The sequence below is a fragment of the Esox lucius genome, chromosome 3, assembly GCF_011004845.1.
Source record: "Esox lucius isolate fEsoLuc1 chromosome 3, fEsoLuc1.pri, whole genome shotgun sequence".
Classification (NCBI taxonomy): domain Eukaryota; kingdom Metazoa; phylum Chordata; class Actinopteri; order Esociformes; family Esocidae; genus Esox; species Esox lucius.
Window position 1 is genome coordinate 13,258,551 of NC_047571.1, and position 22,854 is coordinate 13,281,404.

General features: G+C 43.5%; 1 protein-coding gene across 1 annotated transcript in view; it reads left to right on the plus strand.

The window, feature by feature from the left end:
* Nucleotides 1-22,854, plus strand: part of cntnap2b (contactin associated protein 2b) — a 34,212-nt gene that overhangs the window by 1,949 nt on the left and 9,409 nt on the right. Inside the window, exons 2-18 of the mRNA XM_010894077.3 lie at nucleotides 8,312-8,422; nucleotides 8,678-8,871; nucleotides 9,066-9,213; nucleotides 10,328-10,531; nucleotides 10,909-11,093; nucleotides 11,734-11,877; nucleotides 12,817-13,075; nucleotides 13,345-13,494; nucleotides 13,891-14,053; nucleotides 15,627-15,733; nucleotides 16,002-16,121; nucleotides 16,407-16,522; nucleotides 16,847-16,931; nucleotides 19,374-19,530; nucleotides 19,706-19,833; nucleotides 19,974-20,144; nucleotides 22,568-22,786. Of these exons, the coding sequence (XP_010892379.1) occupies nucleotides 8,312-8,422; nucleotides 8,678-8,871; nucleotides 9,066-9,213; nucleotides 10,328-10,531; nucleotides 10,909-11,093; nucleotides 11,734-11,877; nucleotides 12,817-13,075; nucleotides 13,345-13,494; nucleotides 13,891-14,053; nucleotides 15,627-15,733; nucleotides 16,002-16,121; nucleotides 16,407-16,522; nucleotides 16,847-16,931; nucleotides 19,374-19,530; nucleotides 19,706-19,833; nucleotides 19,974-20,144; nucleotides 22,568-22,786 (2,661 nt within the window). The remainder of the gene's footprint in view (nucleotides 1-8,311; nucleotides 8,423-8,677; nucleotides 8,872-9,065; nucleotides 9,214-10,327; nucleotides 10,532-10,908; nucleotides 11,094-11,733; nucleotides 11,878-12,816; nucleotides 13,076-13,344; nucleotides 13,495-13,890; nucleotides 14,054-15,626; nucleotides 15,734-16,001; nucleotides 16,122-16,406; nucleotides 16,523-16,846; nucleotides 16,932-19,373; nucleotides 19,531-19,705; nucleotides 19,834-19,973; nucleotides 20,145-22,567; nucleotides 22,787-22,854) is intronic.

Below are 22,854 nucleotides of genomic sequence, written 5' to 3' on the forward strand. Positions count from 1 at the left end.
TCATCTTACACTTGAAGTTATTTGTTCTATTAGATTATTTAAAGCAAATTGTTAACACAGTGTCAATTCAGCAAAAAAGAGTCTCCTTTCACACATAGACCTGACTTCAGGCTGTGTTCAGTGAGGTAGACACCTCAAACACACAATAACACTGCAGAAATGAGTTCATATGTGGTTTAAAGAGGGAGCCTATCAAGTCACGGGACCTCTCCGTCAAACCTTAAGGATACCATATTTCCCTCTTCCAAAATGCAATTCTGTTGGTTATTATCGTAACTGTAACAGGTTCTGATTATTTTCTTTTAGGCTAGATCTGTTTTCATGAATTTTACTCAATGAAGGGGAGAAGGAGAAAGAGACAGAGGGGGAGTTGGTGTGTTTGTGTCAGGGTTGTTTATATCTAACATATCTACTAAGCACTATTTATTTGCTACTTTTACTACTTGTATGAATGAAGAGGTAGAGATTTAATGTGTTGGATGTCTGAATGTCTCAGATGAAATGATTATGTGAACCACCTGGTTATCTTATCTGCATCTTTATAAGAAAGGCATTAGACTGAATCTAGAGTAAAAGCAAACTGGACAACTTCAATAGAAATATTTTTGGATTTCAAGTGTAACTGTTTCATGGACTGATTTTTAAGTAATTAACCAGTTAAAAATGGTTAGTGACTTAGCATGATAAAAACAGATTAGTGCATTGAATAATACTGGGTGCCAATGACAAGGGTACCCAGGGGCCATCCCATTGATCTCACTGTGTTAACCATCTCTAGTGACCTCTGCCACACGAAGACAGGATTATTACGACCACGTGTCACACTTCTGTCTCATTGATTACCTACTCTAAAGATTCCCTTTGAAATGGCGTAAGAGTTATTTTTGAATAGGAAATCGATGTATAGGTTTTTTTGCACCCAAAAAATGAAAGCTTAGAATGAGTCACTAAATTCATGAGACTCAATTGACTTTCTCTGGCTAAAGGATTTAGATAAATCAAACTCTGAGTAATATTTTAATTTTAAATGAACCCAGTCAACCCTCGATAAAGTAGTTCAGAGACCTACAATGGAGAAACCAGAAGGGAATAAGCTAAAACAAATCAGATTTCTCTCTATTTCACCAAACTTGCTAAACAGATTATTGTCAGTAATGCACTATAATATAAACATATGGTACAACAGAAAGAAGGCTATTACTGTGTGTGAAAACAGACTACTCTTTGGAAATGCTATATGGATTTTTTACTCCAGTGACAATGAACAACAAATGTAATAACATTGAACCGAGGCTGTTGTCTGGGTTGTGTAAATAGAGGAATAATTACTGCGTTTTTAGCTGATAATCTTGTTGCAGGGGTTGAGAATGAACCTCTAGATTTTTAGTTTTTTGTTAGGCAAATGAGAATGCTCATTAAGATTCAGGACACCTGCCGTCATGATTTGTCAAATACTGTGACGCCTTTACCATGTCCCTCCCCCCATTTGTTAGGCTTTTGTCCAGTCCTGATGGACACCCCCAGAACAAAGACGAGCCCCGAAATCAGCTCCCGGAATATCAATAGCACAACAAACCACACCGAATATTCGTAAAATATTACTGTTTTTATTTTCATGTTCACTTGTGTTGCAAATATTGCAGAAGGTTTTGACTGATGGTTTCCATACATGCGTATCTGAAGTGATTACGCATTTATCCCATTGTTGTTTGCATTTGGATTGGGATGGGGGCTCTGAAACAGTCGGAAACACTCCTAGTCCCAATATCTTTCTATGGTTCACTGCGCCGACCACAACTCTCTCAGAGTGACTGTGTGGAATCCTTGGGGTTTCTGAGTCCCGGCAAAAGCAGATTAAAAAGGGTGCACTCGTGCACTCGCATTCAGGCAGCAAACCTCCCCCGCGGATCACTAGCTTTTGACAGACCGTGTTTTCATTCAAAATCTGTATTCATTTGTGAGCAGCGCGGGCAGATGCTGTGTTCAGTCTGATTGGGTGGAACAAAGAGCCGGAGCTGAGGAGGGAGCCATTCAAAGCCTGACTCATTTATTACCACTTGATGGGGTAGTGGGTTGGAGAGGCATAACGGACAGTGTTCACCACCAATCTAATCACCCGTATTGACTCGCAACACAACAGAGTGTCTGTCAGACTCCCTGGATAACTGGCAGAAATCTGAGATTGAGATCATGAAGCTTTATAACCATGTCCTCCTTTTGAGAAGTTGAACAATTGTCTGTTCACTGTAATTGGTACAGTTGAATAAGCAAAATGTAAGGCATAGGACAGCTTTGTTTACCACAACAGAATCCAGTTAGAATCGAAAGCCTGCACCTCCTGTGATAGAAGGAAACGAAAACATGGCCTTTATAAAATCCATTAACAAATATAGCGTGTATGCACAATAGTGCAATCTATCACTGTACTTTGAGCTCACATCTGTATTAAATATGTTCCTTTTGGAACTGTTTCTCTATACTGGCTTTTTGTTGCCCCATTACGTCTAAACTACAGCTGTTCTAATGGGACTAACCCTGTCTCTGACACATATCTTTAGGCACAGTGGTCGTAAATTAGCTAAAGAACCTGTGTCATTCATCCATGTCCCCCTTTTATTGCACATTTAAACTAAATTGTGTCCAAGTACTGCCCCGGTAGGGTCAGTTAATGTGATGCAGCATTGGACTATCGTGACTATCCTTGTGTGGTAATAGATTGTTAAATGATGCATAAAGATAATTCTATCAGAAGATGGTGCTAATAGTTCAAATGTACTGGAGTTCAGATCTAGTACGGAATGGAGGGGAAATAAATAATGATGAAAGTGTTTTCAGTGGGCTGCCCAGACGTTTCCCAGAGAAACAAGCATCCTGTGATCTACGATGTATTAACACATTGAGATAGGTGTACTTAGGGTGAACCTTGTCATATTTCTCTATTCAAATAACCACTTCTCATATTCACTCGTATTGTATCTCCCCCGGCATTACTTTCAAAGAGGGGTTCATATTAAGTTTAGACCCACCCACCCAATTTGTGTCTGCTATATTAACATAATAATTTCCCTGGTTATTCCTGTTCTTAGAAGGCATCTATTAATGATCAGTGTCACATCCAATGCTCTGATAGAATATCGTCTGTAATGGCCCCTTAGTGGATCATGTTCTCGTTATAGGAATTCTGTAGGGAAGAGCTAATGTACCTTATTCCTCATGTGATATGGACGAATTTAAACTCTGCGGTGGAAGCGCTTGCCTTATCAACTGGAATGTCACACCAAAGACTCCAGAGAGGGACAAATAACAACCATATAGCAGCATTCACAAAGGATGGAAATGTAACATGCCTTACCACTCCTGAAAAAAACAACGTCCTGTGTACGATTTGGCAATGATCAAGTGATGTTTGTGCATCCAGCAGTGTGGAGGTAAGAGCCAGCAACTCAAACAGCCTCCAATAACCGTTTGTGATGAGGGACAGCAGGAGGTGAAAGGAGCATGTTTAATTTGATGCTTGGCCACTCTCTCCATTGAATCTCACAGGGAAAGGCTTGGTACAACAGACCAGCTTGTTGCTTTCCTTAATGCTAATTTAACGGCAAGGAAATGTAAATAACGCTTGGAATTTGACTGACTGAAGGAAATATGTCATCTGAAGCAGAATTGATCCTCTGTGAATAAGAATTAGCTTAATTGTGATTTGCCACCGGATCACACCCTTTTTCTCCCTGTTCGCCGATGTTGTAATGTGTTCAACAATACAGTTCAGCATTCAAATATTACACTATCAAACTTCCAAGGAGAAGAAATGATTTAGCTCCTTTAATTTTCCGCTCAGGGGACTAAGACTTGGTGCTCAATGAGTAGTGGCTAATTCATTATGACAGCAGAATGAAAGCAAAGTTATGGTCCCACTGAGTAGAATTATTCTTAGAGCTTAATTTGCTGATAAACTGAAGTAAAACTCTTCCAACTCTTTCTTTTTCTACTTTTACATTAATCATGTGAGCAAGTGGACTTGAAACACTCCTACATACTGTCCTTGGATAAATCAGGACCTACTGTTTAGTATTGTCTGCACATGGGGCGTGATAGACCCATCAACTTATCACTGTTGAAATATAACAGACGAGAGGAGAGCTGGACATCTCCAGATTCTTTCAATTTCCTTAAATTCTACCTCAAACACCAACAATTCTTAAAAGCTACGAAGTTCAACTCTTTAAACAAGTTCAGTAATGTGAAACTGCAGTCTCATATCATTATACATACACAATACTCTACATTGGAGGAGAAAAAAACATGCCATTCCATTAGTTCAAGCTTCAGCCATGCTTCAATAACAGCCCTGCTCCAACCAAGGCTCAGACTGAGCTAATAAGAACCAGAAAGCCAGAAGCTCCACACTGGCAGATTTAATCAAATCCATTACTTATTTGTTCCGGTGTGAGACCAACAAGCCGTCTGATTTACATGCCACACTTCTCGGCGTAATAGCCACTCTCCCATTGTGTCACTGACCTTGGCGCTGCATAAAGACATGGGGTATCAAGACATTAAAGGGACATCAAATGGTGGAGCCAATTCATTAGTACGTCCGCATCGACATTGTCTTGCCTGTTTACGTGCCGTCCGGTTCTAAACTGCTTTAGAAACGGAAGAAATCACCAACCAAAGGCCTTAGGCGCACCTCCAGGACAGGAAGTGGTCATGTGGCGCTAGTCACCAGCAACCACAATAGCATTGCTCAATGATCTACGTCTTTTCCACCCACTAATGTTTCTGTGGGAATAGATATGGTAATATGCCCAGTTCCATGTGATGTAAATAGAATAAACTGCCTATTCTCCACTAAAACACCACTCTCCAGCTCATGCACTGTTAGACAAGACATTAGCAATCTGGAAAAGGTGCCGATGTACGGATAACCAGCGGCCATTTTGCAACATTAGCTCCCCTCTAATTATCTTGCTCAATTCATTTGTTTTCGTGTAAACCCAATGTTTGTTGACGCTGTGCTGCTTTATAGCCTCAAGGCCCCAAACATTACTCTTCCTACGTTTAAGGGAAATGCGTATTGCCATAACATGAGTCATGAAATGCGAGTGGGCTTTGCCTGCTGCTTATATCGAAGGTCTTCATTGTGCTCTTAGCAGAAATGAGGCTATCACAGGAGACTGCACTCAGGCTCCATTGCCAAATCAATAACGTCGGCCTGTCTACATCTGAGACAGGGAGATCCAGGCTCAGCCCACAGCTACAGTAGATGAACAGCAGTCTGAGAAATGAGCTGTCAGCACCCAAGCCATGGCTTTATGTTCAACCATCTGGGACAATCTCCCTACAACAGACGATCATGATACGAGGCTCGTCTCTGCCAGGGTGCGGGTGCGTGTGCAATAAGTGTACAGCCCAATACCTGCACTCCGACAATGAATAAAACTCAGTCTACACTTAACGAACGGATGACAAATCGGGTGTGAGGAAAACTCAGTATGGCCAGAGCTACACAATATTTTGATTAACTTACTCATGTCACTTTCAAGCGTTGCTCTCCAACAGTAATTGACAAAATGTGTCTTAGAAAGCAGCGTGAGATTTTCTAAAACACAATGTTTTTCAACTCCCTTGGAGACCAGATTTTTCATCCACAAATAATTTATTGTTTTTTTACGATCTTAGAAAGAGTCTGAATTGCTCATTCTGTTGAGAGTCTAGCGCGTTCCCTATCCTCCTGTCAAAAAACATAGAGGAAATTACTTGTTTGTTCTTTTTCGTTTCCATCATATAAAAGGCATTCCTTCTTTGTCAGTCTGGGAAGGCACATTGATAGAGGCAATTTTCTGTTAAATGTTCATTGAGGTAAATAAAGGAAAAGTAACAGTCTAGCTCAGTGTTTGTACCCGAGAGTCCAGCCACGTTCTTACTCCAGATCAGGGATTCAAAACTGGTGGATGAATTTGATCGACTGTGGTTTTCTGAGTGATACACAAAAAAATTACATTTGTAATATATGCATACTGTTACATTTATATTTACATTTATTGTTACATTTACTATGACAAGTAACCCTTAGGGCACAGACAGACAGAGCATAATGTCAGAGAGCAATCAAAGAAAAGACAGAGAATCCGCTAGTCTACGCCAAGCAGTGCGCAGAAAGACTGGTTAAAAGCGCATTAAGTGGTGCAGTCACATGTGTCTCAAGGCAGTGAGTTTCAGACATGGGAAGCTCTCGCAGACAAACATGTGTGACTAAAAGTCTCGTTCCTTATGGGAATTTTACAATCACCTCTCATGGCGGACCTTGTGGAGGGGGTTTTCGATTTGATAAGAGCACTAAGTGGGTGGTAGAAAACCTTGTAGGATCTTGAATGCAAGACCTGTATCCGTGTATGTCACCGATTTCCCCAGGCCTGGGGCCGGTGTTTTCAGAGTGTGGAACTGTGGTGGTGGCTATTGGGATTTCGATCGAGTATCATGCGGGCAGACTGAATGGATAATAATGTTGTGCAGCACGTCCCAGATTGTCAGGCAATGTGTTAAGTAGAGGAGTATTGTTGGACTGAAGTACAGTCCTCATGCCTCTGTGGTCTAACAATTACTTTAATTTGGTTATTGAAGTCACTTTTTTAAACTGTTTTTTAAATTAGATATGGGAGCCAAACATGATGCCAAAGTAATTAAAATCAGATACCCCATGCACATAACCGTCTGGCACAGTACCATCAGTTGCTCTCTTTGTGAAGAATATCCAGACTGTTTTCTTCACACTAAGGTGTAAACATAAGTCATTGAGCTATTTTGTAACATGGACCACTATTGCAGTGAATTAATCTTGTCGCTGGCTGTCTGTTTTTTTGCACACACATAAATCACTGTGTCTTATGCATACAAGTGGAGACAGGACAGACAGAAGGCAGCATTTTGTTTACTCCCGACTGAATTTAAACCACTCATGGCAGGCAGAAAGTGTGTAAAAAAAATTATAATGAACATACTTATTTTCATGAGGTAATATCATTATTCAACTCTGCAGTGGCAGTATCAATATAGAGCCACATGTACTGTATTAACAGTGCTATTTAGCTGCTATTTTGCAGCCAAAAACAAGTGAGCTTGCCATCATTCTTTATCAATAATATGAGCAATGTGGAATTACTGACAATGATAAAACAGTTGGAGTACTGTTCCTGTGTCTAACGTACATTAATTGTGACATTTGCTGTGACTGTATCATAAAATTTTTCAGATAGCATTATGACAAAACAAATACTTCAACACGATTCAGTTTAGGTCCTGAGGCCAAACCAGTTTAGAAGCACTACCTTAGATGAATCAGAGGTCTACAATTGCAATGGTTCATGTCTTCTGCGGGTTTCATTTTCTGGGATTGTACAGAAAGATAGTGAACCCATTTTTATATGTTATTTACCAAGCAGTTGGTTTGGTGTATGTAGACAAACCACAGGAATTGTTATACAGAGCAGTTGTAATGATGCTCCCTTTAGATCACGTTGGGTAGGCGGTAGCTACATCATTAAAATTTGTATCTGCATGTCACAGTTTGTTAGTGAGGGAGTTGTGTAACCTTTCCCAAAGTCTTTAAAGTTGTTCTTGAAGTCTATAAAATGTTTGTTGCTGATGGCTACAGATTCAAGAGTGATAATTGACTTTTTGAAATGGCGCTGACCTCCATAGCTCTAATTAAACATGGTGCATTTTGATTTGTAGGCATCAAGTTAATGAGTAGAGTGTGCGTTTTTAAATGCTGTCATTAAATCTAACCCTTGACCTCTGTAGCCAAGCAAGATTGACTCATGTACAGTCAAGTTGCTCTATGGAGTCTGTTTGAACGTACAGACAGTCATTCATATAGATTTAGAGTTGTTTTTCATGGTCAAACGTGTCTACAAGATATATGACAGGCTAAAGGTTTATTTGATTTTCAAAGGAATGCTAAGCTAACCATGAATCGCTATTGATGATTTCAAAAACAACTAAAGCTGTCAGAAAGCTTTTTGTCCTTGCCAGTATTCATTGAACCGACATATGTCCTGTGCTTACAGTCATTACTAGCAAAGGCCCGCTATTGAAAAGGGTGTGAATTGGAAGAGACATCACACAGCCAGAATTTATCGACAACAGTTTTTCCCAAAAACATCCATGGGACAAAACATTCAATTAAATCATGTAAAATACAATTAAGTGGAAAAAAACAGAATCAATAAATTGGTAAATCGTTCAAGACTCATTTTCATAGACACTGACAAATGTTTCCATTGTCTCTCATTTGTTTTGTGAAATCCAGGGAAATGTGACGAGGCATTGGCCACTCCGCTCTCCCACGCGGCTTTCACCAGCTCGTCCGTGTACTCCGGTGGATATGGGGCTGGATACGCAAAGCTCAATAGGAGAGGAGGTATTAAGCTAAACCCTCTGCTTGTTTTCTGAACTTACCAAAACAGTATGTTTCTCTGTTGATTATTTGCAGCTGCGGTATCGTTCACTTCACGCGCGTTTTTGGTCTCAGGACACTAACATAACTCTACAGTAAAGTCTTTTTTGAATATTTACATTGTGTCTTTTGAAATATATATGCAAAGACATTTGTTTGCAAGTGCGTTGTAATTAGCGTTGTAAAAAGGTCATGGTTGGTTGTTTTTGTTATCTCTAGGTGCTGGAGGCTGGTCTCCAGTGGACGCTGATCGTTACCAGTGGTTGCAGGTGGACCTGGGCACCAGGAAGCAGGTGACCTCCATAGCCACGCAGGGCCGCTACAGCAGCTCTGATTGGACGACACAGTACAGACTCTTGTATAGTGATACAGGCAGGAACTGGAGACCCTATCTGCAGGATGGAAACATATGGGTGAGTGAATGCTTTGAACCAAAGTGGAATGACCACAGTCTTTAGAAAGCAAAATGTTTCAAAAAATAGTTGCACCTATTCAGTCCAGTAGACATTCACGGTGTGCTTAAGCAGGTACCTCAACTCAATAACCAAAGACACATTCAACTCCAAGATTAAGAACCGAGATGTTATGTGTCTGTTTGCTTGGACAGGCATTTTCAGGCAACTCCAACAGCGAGAGTGTGGTTCGACACGATCTGCAACATGCTGTCATCGCACGCTATGTCCGAATCATCCCACTGGAATGGAGTCAAGAGGGGAGGATTGGCCTGCGGGTGGAAATCTATGGCTGTTCCTACTGTAAGTGAACAGCACTGTACATCCATGAACATTCTCTTTCTATCCCTTGTAGTGCTTTATTAACCAAAGAATATGGCACAAGGAATATCTGATTGTTTATTGTGTGCCGTCCGTTTTGATTTCAGGAAAATTGTTGAATAATTAGGTGTTGGCCAATATAAGCTTAATTAATATGTAAGACTGAAGGTTTTAATTATCTTGGTATCATATATCATATTTGTCAGGGGAGCGTATTAATATGCTCAGTAATGTAGATTAATTGAGTTGAAATAATTAGATTACTGATCTCCGTGACAAACGCAACATTCATATGGCGACATGTTTTTGATAGAGTGGCAGATCAAGAACAGCTGCTTACCCTGACTGGTTTTGGCTATTACCACGTACTATGTAAGACAAGGTTGAATGATCAATCCTCTCCTTCACAGCTTTCACTCACCACACTTTAAAATATCCCCCACCGTGCCAGCTATTCGCCGTATCCATCCTTTCCTGTATTACATGCGGCTGAAACTGATCGAGGGAGGAAAAAGTGACAGGGAGAAACTTGTTTGCGCGAGTCCTTGACCAGTCCAGATCCCTGTGGTCGCTTGTCCTTGCCGAAGTACTCAATCCATGGCCCCAAGATTGAACTGTGAATAGATCCGCCGCCTCCTCGCAGATGCTGCTGGCTTACAGTACAGCCTGTGTTCTGAGCCCCCTGACCGCTTAAATCAGGGTAAAGAGATAAAAGCACCTTTGAAAGGAGAAGAGTGCCGCAGGGTGATATCACGATGCCACGCTGCCGTCTAGACACGTAGGCTGACACGTCTCTCCAGACAGAATAGTCTCTCTTACCGCCAGTGTTACAGTATATAAAGAAGTGTCTTTGAGTCATTGCTCCTAGATTTGCTCTATTCCTTCAATTATTAAAGGAGAAATCCTTATAAACCGCTTCACCTTTTTGACATTGCTTGTGATTGCAGTAGGTGATCTTTAAAGGACTCGGGTATATATTTTTTTCTCTCTCATTAACACTTACATTACCTGTCATCAAAAGCCTTGACACAGGACAGTGCCGGTAATTGAGGGGATATTAAGCTCAGTATACTTTGTCGCCGCTCCGTCACCTCAGGGTCCGACGTGATCAGCTTCGATGGACAGGGTGTGATCTCTTACCGCTTCAAGATGAAGAAGATGAAGATTCTGAAAGACGTCATCTCCCTGAAGTTTAGGACCACAGCCAGTGACGGGGTGCTCATCCATGGGGAGGGACAGCAGGGAGACTACATCAGCCTGGAGCTGAAGAGGTCCAAACTACTGCTCATGATCAACCTGGGTAATGGATCATTACACTTCCTATCAATGGGGTACCTGTGTGTTTGTTCCAAATGCCACCCTATTCCTTATTTCATGCTCCATTTACTGACATTTCGGATGTAACCCTGGTGTACTGCAGTACTGACAAAAGGTTTTCAAAGGGCTGATGGGAGAACTCGATAGAATGAATATATAGCTTTTTCTAATATGACAAGCCGTTATGTATTAAACATCTTCAAATAAATCAAATTTCATTAATCTGAATATTTGTTGTTAAGCTTAACATTTTAGCATTTTTACTGTTTTCATCAGTGTAACACTTTTGTTTTAAATGAGCGAAATGTTCCCCTTAAGCCTCTGCTTCAGATTTGTCTGTTTATGTCTCGTAAACTTCAGGCAGCAATCAGTACGGCTCCATCCTCGGGCACACCTCTGTGACCAGCGGAAGCTTGTTGGACGATGACCATTGGCATGCTGTAATTATTGAGCGTTACAGGCGGAATGTGAACTTCACCCTGGATCGCCACACACAGCACTTCCGCACCAACGGGGAGTTTGATCACCTTGACCTGGATTATGAGGTAAGCTACGTTTTGGTTGGATGTTGTTCTTGCTCTTTCTTCCTTTTCAGGGTTGGGTTGGACTACGCTTTACGTGGACTGGAATCAAAAACTAAAACTGATTCCAATATATGTTGTTCCGTATACTGTTGTCTTGGATCATTTCCCTCTTCCTTCATACACAGATGTATTGCAAATCTTCTTTGTTCATTTCCTCACATCCTTTCCTATCTCTACGAGTAGAGGGGATTTGAGAGATTATTTAATTGGATCCTTTGGCTCCCGTGAATCAGGTTACTCAGAGGTCTATGTGAAAATGTGTTAGTTCACAAGTGCCAAGTCGGAGCAAGCCCTTACTGTACTGCAGCCAGTTCCCCTGTGATTACGGAGCTTTTAGGTTTGTCTGCGTAATTATCAGTGTGCGATTCAGAAGGAAATTACTTTGCCTCTGCAAGGAAGGGGTGGGGGCAGAAAAACAAAACACCATCCATTCATTATAAAGTGGAGATTAATGCAATCAGGCACAAGCGAAAACCAATATACTCTCTGAAGGGACGGACGCTGTCGTGATTTGATTCAAATCGACAAATGGCCCTGAGATATGGCTACTGCCGCAGAGCCTCTTCAACGCGATCCCTTTTCCCTCTCCTCCATCTCCCAGATCAGCTTCGGAGGCATGCCTGTCTCAGCCAAGCCCAGCTCGGGGGGCAGGGAGAACTTTGTTGGCTGCATGGAGGGCATCACCTACAACGGGGATAACATTACCAACCTGGTCAAGAGGAAGAAAGTGGATACTTCCAGTTTTGTAAGTCTTTTTTTTTCTCACATATGTGTGGCATCATTGCTAAGTTGTTTGTGATTTACTGGTATAGCTTAAAGCTAGGCGATAGAAAAGACCATGCAATCGTGATTACTGACATGGAAATGCCACAAACGCTACACCTCACTTCAATGCAATTTCATATAATGACCCCATTTCACTGAGGCACCAGGACGCATCCGTCAGAAACACTCACCGTTGCGTTTTACACAAGAGTAGAAACGTACCTTGTGGTCATGATGATGGAAAACAAAGACGGTTAAATGAGAGTATGTTCCGTGCACTGGGATAGAACCCAATAAATGTGTCAAGCTCCAGGAGCCCTCAACCCTCAGCATAGTACACTGCTTTGTTGTCAATGGTGTGTGAGCCATTACTGCAGTGAGGTATGGATCCAGCCATTGTTATTGATTTCACTTCTCATGTGCCTCTTAGCCGTGTTTCTTTTTTTCCTGTGAGCAAATGGGTTTACTAAACTGTGGGATACTCCGTAGGTTCTGTGGTGTTGGATTGCACACTTTCCTTTTTAACATAAGTCGAAGGAGAAAGGTCAGCTTTGATGACGAGGGCTGGGTGATACGTTTTTTCACTCTGTCGGAAATAATGCAGGCGCTTGTGTTCTCTCATGCAGTTAAGCCCCAACATTTACATCTAAAAAGCACCTTAGGTTTTCTGATGTATCTGTTATGCAAATGATATGCAAACTATGTTTATACAGTTGTGCCGGTGCTTAAGCTGAAATCAAGAGGGAGAAGTCTAACTTGTGGACCTGTGTCTATCAAAAAATAACAACACTTAGATCTCTCAAATGCTAAATATATGCTAACTATGTTTACATGGTTGTAGAGTATATCTTAAGATGAATTCAAGTGGGACTAGTTGCCCTGGCCCCGCACGCTATCATACTTTCTATCACCCGTACAGAGAAACCTGACGTTTTCCTGTAGCGAGACGCAATCCTTCCCCGTGTTCTTCAACGCCACCAGCTTCCTGCATCTTCCGGGGCTGCAAGACAGTGACACCCTGTCGGTCAGCCTGTCCTTCCGGACGTGGAACCCCAGCGGCCTGCTCCTCTACACAGCCCTAGCCGATGGCGTGGTGGAGGTGGGCCTCACAGAGGGAAAGGTCACGGTCTACATTAACGTCACCCAGAAGAAGAACACACGTATAGACATCTCCTCGGGTACGTGGCTAACTCACAGTAACCCGAAACGTAGACCAGCAGACATGGCGTTGCAATACGTCCACCAGTAAAGTAATGCTATGTCCCAGGCTAACGTGCAGCTAACAACGTCTCTGTCTGTGAGGACCGTTTTTCTTCAAAACTTCCTCAGTTTTTGATGTTTTTTCCTGTTGGTTGTGTTACTGTAGTTGTCTGTTCATTACCGGTGTAACACACCTTCATATGAACAGTGTGAGTGATGAGTCAGTGTTGTCTTGTGGTCACTCCAGGTTCAGGGCTCAACGACGGCCAGTGGCATAGCGTCTACCTCCATGCCCTGGAGAACTATGCCATGTTGACCATCGATGGCGACGAGGCTTCCACCGTCAGAACAGTCATTCCCATTCAGATTAGAACTGGAGGCCAATACTACTTCGGAGGTACTTACAGAGATGGCCTATTACAAAGCCTTGTAGGACACAGTGTATCTGCATGGATCATTGACTCTGGTCTGTGATGTGTAAGCCTTCGATAACAGACTTTGGTCTTGGGATTTCTTGTGGGTTCCTATGTCTCTGATGTCAATCTATGCGGACATATAATATTTGTGCTACATTTGATTGGCTGTTTGTTTTGTTTGGGTTTGGCCTTTGAAGTAGTAGTTGCCTTTTAGCCAGTGTCTTAAACATTGAATGAAACTCCCTAACGTGTGAAACCAAAACATGATGCTCATAAGAACTGTGTCTTAATACCCAGACTTTCTGAGTTTTAGCCTAATGTGATTCTTGATAATATGGACAGACTGTGACACCATTCTGTCACTTCTCTTACTGTAGGCTACTTCCTGCGTACCAACACTCCCCCTGCTCAGCGCTCCTTCCAGGGCTGTATGCAACTGATCCACGTGGACGACCAGCTAGCTGACCTGCCGGCTGTAGAGAAAGGCAACACAGGAACATTTGAGAATGTCAGCCTGGATATGTGTGCTATCATAGACAGGTACTCTGTCATATCATTTACCTCTCTGGAGGGCTCTCAGCAGCATGTGCAAAACAGACAAAAAAACAAGCTGTTTCTCACCAGGCACTCAGGCAGGTGACGCACCTGTACAAGAAATGAGACAATTAGAAAAAAAATTAACCTTAGACCGAAAATCTTTCGGAACTAATTTAGCTAATGTATGCTGTTGATCATGAAAAGGAGAATGATAAAAGATGTACCTACGGGGCTGCTGGCTCCACAGGCGAGCATTACACAGTCTATCGACAAGTCAGCGGGCGGCCCACCAAATGCTCCGTCATGCGGACCGAGCGCTCTGCGAGAAGCGGGTAGTATCAGGTATGAGTTCAAAGATCTAGTCGACGTCTCACAAAGGGGGCGCAGCGGGTGCCGCGATCAACAGATCACAACAGTCTGCCAGGGGACGTCTAATTTCCGTGTTCCTGCTGCTAAATACAGGCGTACACATGCAGCCACGCCGTCACATCCCCAACACACAGCTCATCAAAACAATGATGTAGAAAAAACACCGTCGCTCCTCCCAAGATATGGAAATGCAATTTCAGTGAAAGGTTACTCAATCCACAGGAGAATATGGATATGCGCTTACATTCTTATCCTCGTAAACTCATTAAATTCATTCTCACAGCATGCGGGTTCACTCCAACACATGGTTGTGCTTCGTAAATGGAATCTTATCTCTGCTTCTTATTCTCCGCTAGTGATTAGGAGGCAAACTGTAGATCCCGTTAATCCAGCCGTATATTCCGACACCCTTTGAAATGTCAGAGGAATAGGGAGGGAGACATTTTCAAGACGGCAGAAAAAGTTCAAGACGGTCATGCGGATTTGTTTTTGGCTCTACATCATAAGTCAAATCAAATGGGATTCTTATTTGAGTGAGATTTGGGTAATATGTATACGTGTGATGGTTCCATTTATGGCTGAATACTCGTGATGTGTGTTTCATTTGACTTACCTATTATCGCCAAGCTAATCCCATAAACCAAAGGTTCTCTCCCGTTAAATAAGAACTTTCCAGCAGCGCCGGCCTGTGTACATGTACAGGTTTGCGGAGATTACATTCTCAGTTGAAACTATGGTATTGGGGGAAGTTCAGTTAACTTCAAAGAAAACGTCATGTTGCCAGAGCGCTTTGATCACACTGGTCGTCTTAACGCTCAGATATCAAAAGAGAAACACCGTGACCAAACGCACAGGTGGAGGGATCCTGAACTGAATACAGACAAACAGATCCGGGAGATACACCGTTCACCGTGAGGTGGTAGGAGACATACGTAAATCAAAGGTCACGACTCTGCTCCAAGTCCCCGCAAGGGTGCCTGAAAGCTGTCGACACCGGGGTGACATTTATACCCACCGTAGCATCGCGAAAGGCCAACGTGTTTCGATTACCCGTCGTCTTCTCGAACGTGAATTCGGTTTCTTTCGGGGTTGTTCGCAGGATACGCGCCTACGTATCATCAGCCGTCCTGTCTGTTGTTTCAGAAAGGTCAACCCATTTAAGTCAGGGGGTGACTCGTTTTAATGTGAATTCGATTTGTTCCCCCAGATGTGTTCCTAACCACTGTGAACACGGAGGCCGCTGCTCTCAGACCTGGGACACTTTCAGCTGCTCCTGTAATGGGACGGGATACACTGGATCCACGTGTCACACCTGTAGGTACACTCCCTCCCCAAGTTCTCCTCCTCGTCAGCCTATCGAGACGTTCCCATCATTGCCCTTTCATTATCCGTGCCTCGGGGAGCCATCTGCAACGTCAGTCAGATGTTGTCTCGATCACCTCACTGACATTTGAGCCAGCCTGTGGAAATCCCAGGCTTATTAATGATAACGCCGCATATCCCACGTACATTAATATTAATGATGATCCGTTTGGAAAGTGATTCCCTGAATTCCCTTCTCCCGCGTGTCCCTCCTTTGCAGCCGTGTACGAGCAGTCATGTGAGGAATACAAACACCTTGGTAAAACATCTGGCACTTATTGGATCGACCCTGATGGGAGTGGCCCTGTGAGCCCCTTCAAAGTCAACTGCAACATGACTGGTGAGAATTCAGTGTCTGTAATACAGAACTAAGAGATAATATCCATACCTATTATTCCATCCCATGTCCCATCCTAGCCAGCAATCGTGGTCGAACCGCTGTCATTGCAGCCCGATAACTACCACCTTTTGATGTCTTTTGCCAGACACAGGAGTTTATATGGACTGTTAGTGAAAGTAATCAATAATATCTTCCCTCATCTTCGCCTGGATTCCATTATTGACCTGTAAGTGTTGGTTGGAGACGGCTCCCTGGTTGTTGACGGCGTTGTTGACTGTTTTTCAGAGGACATGGTGTGGACGACAGTGAGAAACAACCTGTCTCCCCAGACCCCAGTGAGTGGCTCAGACTTGGAGGGGAAAGCTGTGCTGAAGCTCAACTACAACATGTCCACAGAGCAGGTGATCTTGTGACTGAACCCCCCCCCCCCCCCCACAAACACACACACACACATAGACGGAACCGTTTCAACAGGGAAAAATAGGGATTGTATAGCTGTGTTCAAGTCAAGTTTTTTTCGACTGAGAATCGTGCCGAGTGGAAAGACTCCATGTTTTATTTCCAATGTATTCTACCGTTGCTGTCGAGGTGCGCTAGTCAGCGACGGTGGTTATTTACGACATTCTCTCTCAATTTAGTTTTGCTCTGCTTCACTGTACTGTCCTCATTAAGTAAACGATATGCATTCTGCTTCGCTGAAGCCCCGTTTTCGCTCCCTTTGACAGGTAACAGCCATCACTAGCAGCGCGCAGTATTGCGAACAGCATGTAGCCTACGCCTGTCGCATGTCCCGGCTGCTCAACACGCCAGGTAAACCGGACTTTCTGTCACTTTTTTGGTGTTCGTACACGACAAAGCTACAATTGACATTGTGTCATGGATCTGTTTCCGCTGGGAAATATGTGTACCAACAAAGATATTCATTTATGCATTCAGAGAAAATAAAATGCCAATAATATGTCACCTTCTCTTTTGCCTTTCTTGTGTTGGATTTTGATAAATGCCCGTTTAAGTGTTGTCATATTGTGTAGCAGATGGTTTTTAGCATTTGGGCTACAAATGAAGAATACTCGTATCTATTTGATTTGGCAAGTGTTTCACGAGATGTGAAGGCAACCAGGCGCACGAGATTGCAGCACAGCAGTTGTTATCCCTTGTCAGTACCCACAGAATTGAGCCAAAAGTGTATTGCAGTGGCTCTCTTCCCATCGCCTGGAAAGCAGTCAAAGGAGAATACTACCTGTGACAACTGGAAGTGTTTTATTCCCTCAAGCCAATAACAGGGAATATTAATACTGAAATTCCATGATAGCAACAGAACCCAAAGGCTCACCTGCATCTTCCAACAACTTCTTGTTGTTTTATTGTTATATATTTTTTTTGATTTTCACTTCATCTGGCATTGTCAAGCAACAGCCGTTTCCCCCGAGGGTCCATCAAGTCTTGAGCCTGAGGTTTTGCCAGCAGCAGAATCGCCCCGGCTTCCAGCTACCAGCACCCAGCTTGTAGAGTAGTTTTGTGCATTCACTCAGAATGTAAGAGTGGCATAACAAGCTTTCATCAAGCTTTCATGGCATCCTTTGAATGTGTTAGGATTTGAAACCGGGCCCTGACTGACTGGAGGTGTTGACAGCCAAAACACACGCGTCCGTAGTGTTTGCGTGAACCCTGTACAACTCGCCTCTCGACAGATGTTCCAGTATTGTGAAAGGGTTGGTCCGCAGCATCGGTGAGCTGTAAGAGACAAGGAGTCCTACCTCTCCCTACTTTAGTAGTCTTATTATGTTGGCCCCAGCAATGCCCATTCATCCAGTATTGAGGACTAGAAGCCTACTCTGCCTCCCATTAACCCACCCCCGTCGGTCCGCCTCTCCTCTCACATGGCTGGGCTGGGTGGGGGGGGTGGATGTTGTTTTGGCCTCCAGGCCCACACTCTAGCCTCTCATCACCATAAAGAACTTGAATTATTGATAAATCTATTGCCAGGGAATACCCAGCACCTCACACTGGTCCAACCTTCCCCTCAATCTCTCTCATTTTCCCCCCTCTCCATCCCTCTCTCCATCCCCCTCTCTTTCTTTCCCCAGCCCCTGTACCTCACAGAGAACAAATCAATGTAGCCTTTGTTCCCTCCCAGGAGCCTCACCAACTCGCTCTGTGTCCCCCGGCTATTACTGAAACCATTTCTGGAGCTACCTAGGAAGGCATGTTGTATGAACAGACCCCCCCACTAGCTGGAAACAGCAGTCCCCCTACACCGTCCTTTCACCATTATTTCCCTGTTGATGTAAACACTGCCGAAATGTTTCGCCGTCCCCTTCAATAATGCACCAGAAACCAATTATTATTTTTCATTCAATTAATACTTTTCATTCACCGGAGGGCACATTTTTGCCAGGTGTTGCTGATAAGACACAATACCACGGCTAGTGGCTAATCGTTTGCCTCTAATCGCGTTGTGTTGTCATTTTTTTGTGTGCAAATTACTGTATTGTAAACAAAGTTTTTGTTTCCCAATCATCTCATTGTTCTGGTGGACAAGACCGTTTGTTTGATTATTCTGAAAAGCATCATTTACATTATGGCCAGCAAAACACGAGCACGTTTAAGTTTTGTCCAGACAATACAGTAGTGGCTAGACACCGCGAGCACGCGGGAGATGTTGACGGAGAACAAACGCCCCGAGGAGTGTTTGTCTTGATAAATGATCTTGTTTGTCCATCTATAGAAACAGACATTTCCACTTGATGTGATTCCTCACACCAGTTATTGTCCCGTTCCCTAGAGCAGGTCATTTTTTATTACCTTGTGCTGAATAAGACTGTCTGTCCGTGTGCTGGTGGTGAGGGGGTGTGGTACAGGATGAATAGCTGATTAATAGACCACATAGCTTCTCTAAATCAATAAAAAGTAAAGTGTCAAATGGAGTGAAGGAAAATTGGTAACACTTGTACATTTTGAAAGGATCTATATATAGGCTGGCACATGCACGTTTTTATGGCATCTGACCTAATCATCAGCATTCATTGATTACCTCTTAATCTCAATGTCAGTGCTATTTCTTATGACCGCTTGACGTCAACAAAGGTAGCACATATTACATGTATACCAGTAAAATATGCTAAAAACACATGTTGGACAGTGGTTATGTGTTTTGCTGTATACAGAAATGATATAGCGTCATGCTTATTTAGTTAAAATGTAGTAGTTTCGGTTTGTTCTGTCCTGATTCAAGCTGTTGATATTTCGCAGAGGGATCTCCATTTACGTGGTGGGTTGGCAGGGCCAATGAAAGGCACCATTACTGGGGTGGTTCCGGCCCAGGGATCCAGAAGTGTGCCTGTGGCATAGAGAGGAACTGTACTGACCCCAAGTACTACTGCAACTGTGACGCTGATCAAACGCGCTGGTGAGTGACTCCACTCTGAACAATACCGAAGATGAAATGTTACATTATGGAAATGGTTTGGGAAGTTTGGTCTAGTTTTCCTGAAATGTCTTCCACGAAATGTATCAAGATGTAAGGCTTCAGTGAGCTGTGAAATGTTCAGTGTCTTTTCTTGTTTGTGGTTTTTATTTTGCAGGAGAGAGGATTCTGGTCTCCTGGTTTATAAAGACCACCTGCCTGTGACTCAGGTGGTGGTTGGTGACACCGGTCGCTCTGGCTCTGAGGCTAAGCTGACTGTGGGTCCACTCCGGTGTCAAGGAGATGGTCAGTTTGGTATAATCTCCACGCCTGTGGCGCTGTATTGGGGGTTCCATTATTCTCGGCATTGTACTTGTCGAAATGCCAACGGGTAATTTAGAATGGGGAACGCATTGATTTCCTGCGGCTCCCTGTCTGTTTCTCAGGCAACTACTGGAACGCGGCGTCCTTCAACACCCCGGCGTCCTACCTGCACTTCCCCACCTTTCAAGGGGACACAAGTGCTGACATCTCCTTCTACTTCAAAACCTCTTCTTCGTACGGTGTCTTTCTGGAAAACCTCGGCAACGCTGACTTTATTCGCCTGGAACTGAAAGGTGGGTGCTGTCGTACTACATGACAGGTGACTATACAGCAGCCCAGTGTTATTGATCTGGGTGTGCAGTTCAATATCAAACCTCTGTGTCCACACCTGCCAAATGCCGCCATTATGTCACATATCGACGCGGCATCAAGTCAATGATTTGGGCAGGGACGGTGAGCCTTGTTCACAGAATATATCAGCTTAGACTCTTTAAGTAAAAAGGATCTTGGCTTTCTTCCGGCCACGAAACACAGCAACCCTTACCTTCAGCAGTTTTCACCTGAGAGCATTGTTTTCGGAGGTGCCCCTGTAAAACACCATTCCGTTGTTAGTGCGGCTTGACGTTCGCCAGCTCTTGGGGACTGTAACAGGAACTGGAGATTTAATTTTGGGGCACCAGTGAGCGTACTGCGGTGTCTCAGTCTAAGAACGTTGTGAAGGCAAAAAGTCTCAAGGCACCTCTAAGGCTCTCTATAAAAGCTGCCATGAATCTCATCGATCGCTGGCCATAATTCTGTCAACCTGTCATCTTATATTGTACTTCAGCTCTTTAGAAATCTCCGCTCAGAAATGGCTGGAAGTCAGTATTAACTTAAAGTTCACCAGCACAGTGGGAACCCTGTTTGGAAATGGTATTGTTAGATAAAATTGGTTTCCAGTGACATTTAGGCATGATTTGTGAGCTGGTGGGGGAGCCGTTTCCTTCCGCTGGGAAAGATCAATGGTCAGAAATATCTTTTGAGCTGCTTCCGTCGCCTCAGACCCTGTTCTTATTGTTTCTGACCCTTTTTCTCGGGAAGGTTTGAAGCTCTACTGACGCCATTTTTGGTTATGACAACGTGCTTGTTAGAGCAGTAATGTTTCAGTGGTTTTGTCGCCCTGAAGAACACTGTCTTCTTTGGACACACTGTAACGCTATTTGGAGAGAAAGAAATTCAAGTAATATTTAAGTTTTATTATTCACACGGTTCAGTATTAGTCTGCCAGGGGAAATGTATTTACTAAGCCGATCGTAAGCTGCTGTATTCTTAACTCAGAAGTGGAGGACTGGAGTACCGACGTGCATTCGAATTTCTCTTTAGAGTATGGCACTAGCAGTTGTTTTAATGAGACTTGGCACCGCTCCAACCTTCTCCTTGGAGCTCAGGAGGTTCTATGCCTGTCCTGCAGGCCAAACATCTGCTCTGAACAGGTGTGTCTATGATTGACAGGGCTCCCCCATGTCATCTGCAGAGCTCCAGTACATGCTCTGAATGGAGAACAAACGCGGCCAGACAACCAGCTCAAATACAGATCTATTGAGACGGTTGGGAAATCAAATAAAAAAAGATTCTCCCATTGAAATCTAGTTCAGGATGAAAGCCATAATAGGTAGAAAAGCACTCAGTCACAACCCCCAGTGAAATGGCATTAATCGATGGTGGCCTGTAGTCTGGTGATTGCTGTAGATTAAGCAGTCCAAGAGGTGCTGGGGGATTACAGACAAGTTGTCTGCGGTGACATATATATGTCTCCTTGGAATTGGACTCAACAGGGGGTATGATGACACCTGTCAGCAGTGTTTCAATCAAGTAAATGATGATTGACAGATGTGAAAATGTGCAAACTGTGCCGCTGTGAAAGGGAGAGGCATCTCACAACTCCACGAGCAGTCTGGCTGCTTTCTGCAATTACAGGTGTAGCTCTGATAGGGACTAAAACACATCTAGAGAATGATCCATTTTTTCTGAGCTGTGAATGAAACGGTGTCATTCATTGTCATTTTTCAAATCATAATATTTCCAACTAAGTGAAAATTGTCTGTCAGCATACTTGTCATTCATGGGAAAGGAGACTTTCAGTTTCCCTAAAAATGCTTGTTAGCTTTTCAACCACAGCCAAACAGACTCAAATCTCTTGTTTTTCCCCAATATTTGTTTCTCTCCCCAGAACAACCCGCTTAATACGTTTTCCCTAAATGCAGGTCTTTCTGACAAAACTGCCTCAGGCTATTTATTTATTTCCTTTGTCCATGCTGCCTGACAAGGCAGAGACAAGACCACTCCCCTTATGATGATACAAAGCCTATTTGGTGTTGCACATGTTTTAAAGTTACTCCTCAGCCTGAAGGGTTGCCACTTGCACCACTGAATTACTAGCGTTCCGGTTCTGGGTTCCAGCCTCATCCGAGCCCAATAAGAAGGTAGAGTTAATCCGCTAATCAAACAGCCTGAGGCAAACGTGGGAAAGCGTGAAAAACAGAAGTAAAATAAAAATAAAAAAGGGGGATTTGAATTAATGCTAGAAAAAGTTACAGGAGAAGGACACCCTACCCCCAACCGCCCCACCCGCCCTACTTCAAAGAGAAGGGGAAAACCGTGTGACGTCCTTTCCTTTGTTGGCAGCCTCAACTAAAGCCTTATTATCTGAAGCTCGTTGGCTCTCTCTTCTGCCCAGCTGCTGCGGTGGTGTCCTTCTCCTTTGATGTGGGCAACGGTTTGGTGGAGCTGACCGTGAGGTCGTCCACCCCTCTTAACGATGACCAGTGGCACAGAGTGGTGGCCGAACGCAACGTGAAGGAGGCTGTGCTGCAGCTGGATGGCCAGTACAAGGAGGTCCGGCCCGCGCCCCCACAAGGTCACACCCGTCTGGAGCTCTACAGCCAGCTGTACGTGGGTAAGACATCCAGTCTACTGGTCTCCAACCTCCCAGCGTAATGATGTTCTGGACCGGTTTATATCAAC